At 39.0% G+C, this 8736-nt stretch overlaps 2 protein-coding genes across 3 annotated transcripts; one reads left to right on the top strand and one right to left on the bottom strand.

The window, feature by feature from the left end:
- Window positions 1-3063: 3063 nt before the first annotated feature.
- LOC135937787 (uncharacterized) lies at window positions 3064-6648 on the top strand. 2 transcript variants are annotated; one of them, XM_065481026.1, is made up of 7 exons: window positions 3064-3210; window positions 3569-3769; window positions 3832-3922; window positions 3979-4108; window positions 4839-5268; window positions 5738-6220; window positions 6496-6648. In XM_065481026.1, the coding sequence occupies exons 2-7, from the start codon at window positions 3629-3631 to the stop codon at window positions 6646-6648; spliced, it is 1428 nt and encodes a 475-aa protein (XP_065337098.1). In that variant the 5' UTR covers window positions 3064-3210; window positions 3569-3628. The 2 variants fall into 2 exon arrangements, with proteins under 2 accessions (XP_065337098.1, XP_065337099.1); XM_065481027.1 differs by having other exon boundaries at window positions 3072-3210; window positions 3586-3769.
- Window positions 6649-6748: 100 nt separating this feature from the next.
- On the bottom strand, window positions 6749-8667 carry Arp10 (Actin-related protein 10). The gene is made up of 8 exons (XM_065481028.1): window positions 8479-8667; window positions 8245-8397; window positions 8074-8182; window positions 7840-8015; window positions 7681-7778; window positions 7267-7496; window positions 6948-7149; window positions 6749-6889 (listed from the first exon to the last, which is right to left on the bottom strand). The coding sequence occupies exons 1-8, from the start codon at window positions 8550-8552 to the stop codon at window positions 6759-6761; spliced, it is 1173 nt and encodes a 390-aa protein (XP_065337100.1). The 5' UTR covers window positions 8553-8667; the 3' UTR covers window positions 6749-6758.
- Between the last annotated feature and the right edge of the window lie 69 nt (window positions 8668-8736).

Genomic DNA, 8736 nt, shown 5'->3' with positions numbered 1-8736 from the left:
AAATATATGTTAATTTAATTTTCAGAATATTTACAAAAAATATTTTTTTGCTATCTATTTGGCATTAGTGATTTAGCTCTTTCAAAATCAATCTTTTCGCTAACAAATGATTCTAAATTTGCAACTGAAATGCAATAACAGACAATAAAATAGCTATAAATAAATATTACTTTCAAAAATCACTTATCTCCTAACAGAAAAGGATTGAATTTAGTGGGTAGCTTAAATAAAACCTCGGAGTCGATTTTAAATTTCCAGAGGTGTGCATGTGTCCAGCCTGAATGATGTCCGTGGTGGATTTTTCTCTTGCGCGCTGCAATAATAATTTCCAGACCACTATATAGCTGCACTGGCTAAAAATGGTTTCTTGTTCCACCCAAGCAGTGCGCGCGGCCTATTGTTTCTCAATCATCTTGATACGATGATAAAATATGCGGACCAGACGGGTAAAAAATTAAATGGCACACTCACACGCACGCCAGACCAATACGCTATTATATTATATCACTGCACGGATCACGACGTCTGTCTCTCTTGCTCTCTCTCTCTTGGCGCGCGATGAATTTTTTCTCCTTTCATATGGCACACACGGGCACAGGTGAGACGCTTTATTATTCTGATTATACTCGCCGTCGTCGAGTGCTTGCAAGATAGATAAATATACACATTGGCCAACGCTGCTTTCTCGCCTGAGACGATTCAGTTATTTGCTGTGACTCACGAGCCAGTGAGATGTGAGATGTGGCACTGGGAAATCATGGATGCTGCGAGCCCATTATGCAACACCTAATATGTTTATAACAACAGCTTATTACATGCTACAATTATTTGTGAGGAAGAGAGCAATTTGAATTATGATGTGCTTTGAATTGCTGCGTGAATTATAAATTTGTTGATTCATCGTTTGCTCCCAACGATTTTCTAAACCTTTTTTTTACTGTTTCAGTCAAGCAACAAGCAACCTTTTTAGAAAGTGCAATGACCTATTATAATGCGGTGCTTGGGGTGCTTGTTAAAAGGCGATGAAGGCCCGTTTCACCAGCAGAAATTGAAAAAAGTAGATTTAAAAAATGAAACATGCTTTCTGCCTATTTACTCTCCTAAAAATAGGCAAAAAAGTTCAACTGAAATTAGCCTGAACAATGTATTATATTTTTAATTTGATTCATAATTTATTTAAAATCACTATAGGACTGTGTTTTGTGACGTTTTTTCGGGACACAGTTGAATATTTTGAAACTGTTACATATTTGACTGCTTTATACGGTTTTAATGAAAACCCTCGCCTTTTTAAAATGCACTTTGTCGTGGTTCTTAACCAATAGTTAGACTCTTTTGGCAATTTTATAGGTTTTAGACGATTTTAGCACGGTTCTAAACGCTTAAAATTGTCCCGCACCAATTGGAAGATCAGAAAAAATTACCTGAGTCAAATACAGTATTTTAAAAAAATAAACAAGAATGTTTTTATTGGTTCTTTCGAGAAGATAACGAACAACTCGCGAAAACGAAGGGTTTCTTGTGAACAGTTACCTATATCAAAACACGCTACATTGTTGCCAAACATTTTACAGATTCAGCACGGTAATAAATTTGAATTAAATCATAATCAGTTTGAATCGGGAAGTGATGTGTGGCCAATGCCAGATGCGCGATTCGAATGCAGCGAACGATTTAAAGAGACGACACAAGAGTATAAGTCTAACGGAGAGGCTACGCCATATTCTCAGTTAACCGTAGCACGGCATAACAATTATGGAAAATTAAAGCGATCGGATCGTTAGCCTCGGAGAAATCGGCGAGGAGAAGCACTCCACCTGCCCGTCAGGCCAGGCGATCCCTTTATTCGCACGCAGGCAAAAATGCGAAAAAAAGCAACAAAGGTGTATGTATAGTGATTCTCCATTGTGAAGGTCACTCTCTGGTGCTCAGAGATGAAAACGCAAGGCCACCAGTGTAATGCTGTGTGCTCCTGCTTTGCTTGCTTTTCTTTGCTCACTCGGCCCGATCGCTTTTCTTACTTTATTCATCGCTGGGCAATTGCGTTATTATTTGAACGCGGCGGACGCGGCGGCGAGGGCGAATTGTTGCCGACCTTCGATTTTATGCTTATCGTTTAATGCTCTTGTGATCAAAAGTAATTAAAAATGCGTGATAATTCTTGTGCAGACAAAGTTTTGCTGTTCTTCTTACAATCTTAAAATTGATGATATTAATAAAGAGAATATAGTGCAAAACGATTTTCGTTGCAAATTTTATTAAAATCTGATTCGAAATGCGCAACAAAACCTTTACTATGGGTTCCACATCCACAAGCTACGACATGAAATTACAAAATAGAGATTTCCAACAAAAATTAAAGAGGAATGGAATTTTTTACAATTGCTTCATCTGCGTCTTTAGCTTAAATCTGGACGTTTTTTCATACTGATTTTGCTGACTCACTTATTCACCATTAAAAAAGTTCAAAATGTCCATATTTGCCATTAATTTTTCCTTTTAAAATCTAAAAAAAATATACTGTTTAAACTGCGGCCTCTACCAGAGTAAATTTTCACGCAAATAATTGAATCGCAAAATAAAGCTAAAGTTTTCTAAGGATTTCTACATGCATTTGTGCTGTAAGGACAGGAGTCATTTTTTGCTGCAAGCACGGGTCACTTTTTGGTGCGGAGGGGTCACTTTTTGCAAGCAAAAAAATTGACTTTTGAATTTTGCGATTTTTGCGAATTCGCAGCTTTTCTCTCAAAGCTGAATAATCAGTAAATTAAATTCTGCACAACTGTGAACTGCGGGAACTGCGGAGGAGCTTGCGTAGTCAAGACTAGAGCAGCCATTGGGCATTGGACTGTCGTTAGTGTCATCTGACATCGCCACGATTATAAATATTGTACTTTGTTAATTGTTCGTTCCGTAAAATTTGTCATCACTCATCACATATATATTTACATTAGTGTAGTTCGTGCAGTGCACCCAAATCCCAAGCTCTAATTTTGCCCCCCACCCTGCTGTCGCGTCAACTGTCATTCTGTCTAGAGAGTCTTACTCTCTTCCTCTTGTCTCAGGACTAGGACGAGGACAGGACACAGGAACTAGTCTTGCGCTTGCGCTGCCACTGCCGGAATCGCAAATTTAAATTTCCATGAATGAACAGCAGGTCTCAATAGATAGACTCTATATTTCGTGAACCTTACGTTGTTGATTAAAAGGGTGAGTACGCATACATACATACATATTACACATTCAAAATACATTCATAATAACACGCGACACGTATGTACTTATGGAAAAGTCGCAGTTTTCGCCACCCCTACTTTAACATGGGATTCCTATAAGAACTGGCGAGATGTGTAACCCGGCAGAAACTGTAACTTTACCATAATATGTACATAATTATACATAACACGCATAACACAGTCATGTGATGTAGATATCCAATTTAATTTACATGTTTATGTTCAAAAGATATGTAACTAACGGAAGAATCTACTGAACTCTGTGAATTTTAAATAAATTAATGTATCTATGTTACAATATAATATTATGCGTATGATACATTTCGTTAAAGACTTGGACTTTATCCAGCGCTGGTATTCTGCGACCCAACTTCCCACAAACTCGCAAAATTATGAAAAGAAAATCGTGCCCATCAGAACGCAGCAGTGGCGATTCCACCTTTGCTCCACAATTGAAAAAGAGGCAGCTGATAGTGAAAACAAAACGAGGCAGAAAAAAACTGCGACACCGTAGAGTGAAAAGCAATAATCAGGTTAGATAATAGGTTTGCTGAATTTGCTACTGACTGTTTCAATAAAATTATTTGTAAATTAGCTGTTGCAGTGTCTTCCAGAGGAAGTGGTTAAGAGGAGCATGTCAGTCTTCGTAAAACAGCCTTTGTATCGCCAATCCGACTTCAAGCAGTGTAAGAAACAAAAAATTTCCGTTACTGCAAATAGAAGAGTTTCATTTACGTTTTAGCGGAGGTCAATTATATGATTTCTTTGGCTCTGACACCCCTGCAGGACAGTGAAACTGCGATTGACTTAACAGTGATCAAAAGACACCTTAGTGGACTGCAACCTCAACTCAAAACTCATCATTTGGCTAAGTATAAATCAATCTTGGATTAATTAACCAACATGATGCAAAACCCTTGAAAAAAATCCATTACTCATTTGCATCTCATCGCTTGTGGTTTTTGATAAATTTGGTAAAATAGGGAAGCTTTTTATGGTCGTAGAATTGTATTTTCAAATTACTGAAACACAATCGTGCAGAGTAGTTTTTGGCAGCGAAAATAATCTGCAAAGTTATCATGCGAAATGATAACATTATGTCGATTATGTCTTTTAATTCTATGTGATTTATAGGTTGTCAAACAAAGTTAATCTCTCTATGAATAGGTTAGATGGGCCTATATAGATTTAAGTTTATTTTTTAATAGCGAATAGCCCTCCAAAAAATAAGGCAAACCTGATTTTTTCTTGTTTCTAGAAAATTTGAATTACATCTATTTTCCTACTGAATCGCTATTCCTGCGAGTCGTTTTCCTGACTCCGAGTAATGTTTGAAGCCAATAATTTATTCATTTTTTAAACTAATATGCATGAATCATTCAGCTTGCCTTGAAACTCTCCTTACATATAAAATCAATTTCGAACTACTTGTTTTTCATCATCGGCAATTTTTGCCAATTTATTTTGGACAGATTTTTTCACAAGTTTCTGATCTTGCTTAAGATTTTTCTGTTAAAATGCAAAACCTTATTTTGATTTATTTTGCTGCTGTTAATTTCTTAAGTCATTTTACAAGTGGAAAAATAAATATTTATTTTCCAGGGGGCTTCTGTTCCACTTCATCAGAAAAAAGTGCAAGGCGAGCCTGGAGAAGCCTCTGGTGGCACTGGTGCGCCTGCTGTCCGTGTCAGACTTGTGGATGGAGCTGGACGCAGCGGTGGTGTCAGCAGTGCCTGACTGCGTGACCGTACGGGACGGCCCCGAGGTGGGTCCTTTCGAGGCCCAACGCCTGGGCAACCTTGGCGCCTGGCTCTGCGTCCTCGGACAGGCACCGGGCCGCCTGCTGGCCATGCTGAGCGAGATGGTGGGCCGCGGTGGCAGCAGGGCGCTGTCTTTGTGCATTGGGGCACTTGAGGTGTGGCCTGCAGTGCTCTCAGAAGGGCTGTTGGCTGAGTGTGTGCGGTTTTCCATCCTGGCTCTTGCAGAAGAAAGACCCATCATGGAGGCAAAGCAAATATGGGACATTTTTAAGGTAGAGTAAAGATCAGAGAGAGAATAAAAATCTAGCTTTTTGCTTGACAGGACTGAATATTTTTGCGATAAATCTCCAGATTTATAATTAATAATTTATGATTCAAGTTCAAATTTAATGTGTTCCCATTTTTATTTTTTTTAATTTTCAGTTGTAATTACGGCCAGAAATATCTTTCCTCCATCTCTTTCTTTGGCATCATATTACTTGTCAGTTTTATTTTATGATCAGGGTTGCCTACTGTTAATTTTTTTTAAATTATTTCTTCTTGCGCATGAATTTTTTAATTTGTAATTCTTGCAACCCTTTTTACGATTAAAAAATAGAGATATAATACAAATTTATATTTGTTGAGTGAAAAGAGAAATTTATATTTTAACATCTCTTTTTTTCCTTCAGTATTAATGAAAATTAAAGTAAGTAACCATCTCAACCGCACCTCAATTTTGATTTGGCATTATTGTTTCAGCACTATGGTTGGAAGGAATGCCCTTCACTAGACACAATCTTGCAGAAAATAGAAGCAAGCATGATAGAAGGAAAAAGCATTTCATCCTTCTCAGCTATCCTCCTGTCTAGAGTCTTTGGTCCTCGTTGGACTCAAGACAACCTCGTGGTCAAAATCCTGAGCAACATCGTCTGCAGTGATGGCCCTGGCGTGCCCCTAGCAATTGTCACCCTGGGCCAAATCGGCCGATACCTCAACATGTCTTGTCGGAGAGGGCGACTGGCGGCTCGGAAGTTGATTCTGATCGCCATATTTGACGCGTTGAATATGCCAGACGTGGAAGAAAATGTTGCTGAAATGGCTGTGGTCGCATTGGTGGCTTTTTTCGGCCCGGGCCGCCCCTTCCCGCTGTCCAGAGCGCTGCAGAGGATTCCAGCAGCTTATGTTAGCGTGCCGATCAAAGAGCGACTTGTTGCATGGTGCCAAAATTTCATCCAACCAAAGGTAATCACGCCAATTATATTCGTTGCCTTTCTGTCTAGTTAATTTTATTTTAATCTATTCTAATAGGGCTCCTTTTCATACTTGATTGATTAATTGAAGTATTTAAATCAGTTCTACAAAAATAAATGTAACTTTAATGGTTTTAAATATAGTGATTTGTTTTGATTTTCTTACAAAAAATTGAATACACATGTTAAAGTATTCAGAAAATTTACTGATTAGTATTTAAATTGAAATTACCATTATCACTTATGTGTGGCCAATTATTATTTCAGTTCCTGTTCCGAAAGAGGCCAAGGAATGCCAAAGCACTCACTGAGCCTGAAGACAACATGATTTGTAACCTCAAATTTCCAGAGACTTTGAAAGAGCTGTTTGACGAAGACTTGAGAGACATCAGCGACAGTGAGTGTAGATTTGTGTCTTAATTACTCCTAGATTGTTACTTTGCTCAGAAAAATAATTGATTCCAAGGAAAACTAAGTTAAGTTTATTTTATCAATAAATTATTATAGTTGCGCAAATTAATGCTTAGTTATTATCCCCTTTTCACCCCATCGTTGCAATTGAATGACAGATCTGCCCAATCTGGAATTTTCGGTACTCTTAAGTAGTCTTCTCTCGTGACGGATCTTTTGACAATGCTGTTTGTTGCTCCCATGATGGCACCTTGAAGGAGAAATCAATTAGTTTACTAGGAAAACTGGTTTTAAACTTCCTGTTTTACCTCCCAACCATGCAACATAGTTTTCCTTGGCTGGAGGGTTGTGGAAGCAAAATTTCTTGAGAGCCAGCTTCTTAATGTACTGCGGGGTGACTAAAAGGTCTAACAGTTCTTGCTGCAAACGGGCTTTGAGGCCCAGAGCCATGGAAGTGCCTCCGATCAAGAGAATATTCTCGGCGAGGGACACTCGTGTGTCAAGAGGACACTGTAAATGAAAACAAATTAATTAAATGCGTAATATTTGGAAAAATGAACTCGTTTTGTCCCAAATTAAATCACTTTAAGAATATTGACGTAGCAATTAATCTTGGAAATTATATACCTTGAGTATTGCGTCCAAAATCATAGTAGCAATGGACATGAGGTCATTGTCCAATTCAAAAAGGACCTCATAGGCCAGCTCCCGTGATGTGCCAGGGATTGTAATGCTCCGATCCCCTCCAAGTGGATAAGGAAGATCAGGAGGAGGGGTCGGTGCTGAGACTGATGGCTCCTTGACTGACGCTTGGATCATCTGCGCACGGTCCAGCTTTGTCACAAAGCAGCCGCGAACTTGAAACACAATACATCGATACCATGTCAGAAACACTTTCAAATGGTAAATCATTAAAAATATTTTGTTAATGAGAAGCAACTACTAATTCCTGATACCGGGGCTGCAAAAATATAGTTTTGCAAAGTGTATTGAAAATTATTTCTTAACCTTGGCTAAAATATTCCATCAATCATATTCTACCTTTTATATCTTCAACTGTGCTATTTGGCAAAGGCTTTGCCTTCAGATAGAACTGCTCCTCTTCCTTGCATTGCGATTCAAGCAGCTTCCTCAGATTCCTGAAAGCACAAAAACAATTCTCAATCACTATTGGCCGATTTATTAAAAATTGATGCATACAGTTCTACTGCCTCTCCAGCTAGAGCAAGAGCTTGGTAAGCGTGGAGCACTGGCGTGTTTTCCACGACGGGAATCAGAACTGCCTCCTTGTAGCCTATGTCCAGGACTAATGCCGTCGGTACTGCCAGGGTGTAAAGACTCACCATGTGACTAGGCACCATGCAAACTGAAGACAACTGTACAGGGGAAAATAATATTCAGTAAAATTTGTGTTGGATGATAATGCCAACAAACTTCATAATAGGAGAAGAGCACTTGTGCCAGGGTGTCTCTCTCAAGGGATGGGTTCAAAAGGGACTCGACGATCACCACTTTTCGATCTTTGGGTGTCACCAGCAGATATCTAAAATGCAACATTATTTAAAATGAATCAATTGGTATTCACCATCATCTTTTAGGTCATACTTAAAAAAGAGGATGTGACCAAACTCCACAAAATTTTGGTAAAGTTGGTCCCTCGTTTCATAGTCAAAAACCTTTTTCGTAGCCCCTGTAGACTTGCATATAAATTCTGAAGGGATGATGCACCTCGGAGCGCTCTCCCCTGCAAATCCACATCTGCAAAAATAGTGTTTATTTCCGGTGCAATGAGTGACAGGGCGTGCCAGCAGAAACATTTCCAACAACTTGATCTCTTACTTCGTGTACGCCCTGCCGATGTCAATAACGACGACCGGTTTTTCGGAAATCAGGTTCCTGCCCTCGTAAAGCATCGTCCTGAATGGATTAATTTATCTTTTTCGCGAGTTTAAGGGAAAAAACCGTAAATTTACAAGCTGTCCATTGTCTCCGTCTACAGCTGCTCGACCATAACAAGGAATACAGCCTTCGCGAGCGCTGATTGGAGGAGAGAATTTTAAATGCTCATACGCGGGATTATCACGTGTCGTACAGTCA

The sequence above is a fragment of the Cloeon dipterum genome, chromosome 2 (assembly GCF_949628265.1).
Source record: "Cloeon dipterum chromosome 2, ieCloDipt1.1, whole genome shotgun sequence".
In the NCBI taxonomy this organism is placed as follows: domain Eukaryota; kingdom Metazoa; phylum Arthropoda; class Insecta; order Ephemeroptera; family Baetidae; genus Cloeon; species Cloeon dipterum.
This window is presented reverse-complemented; position numbering and strand designations above follow the sequence as displayed.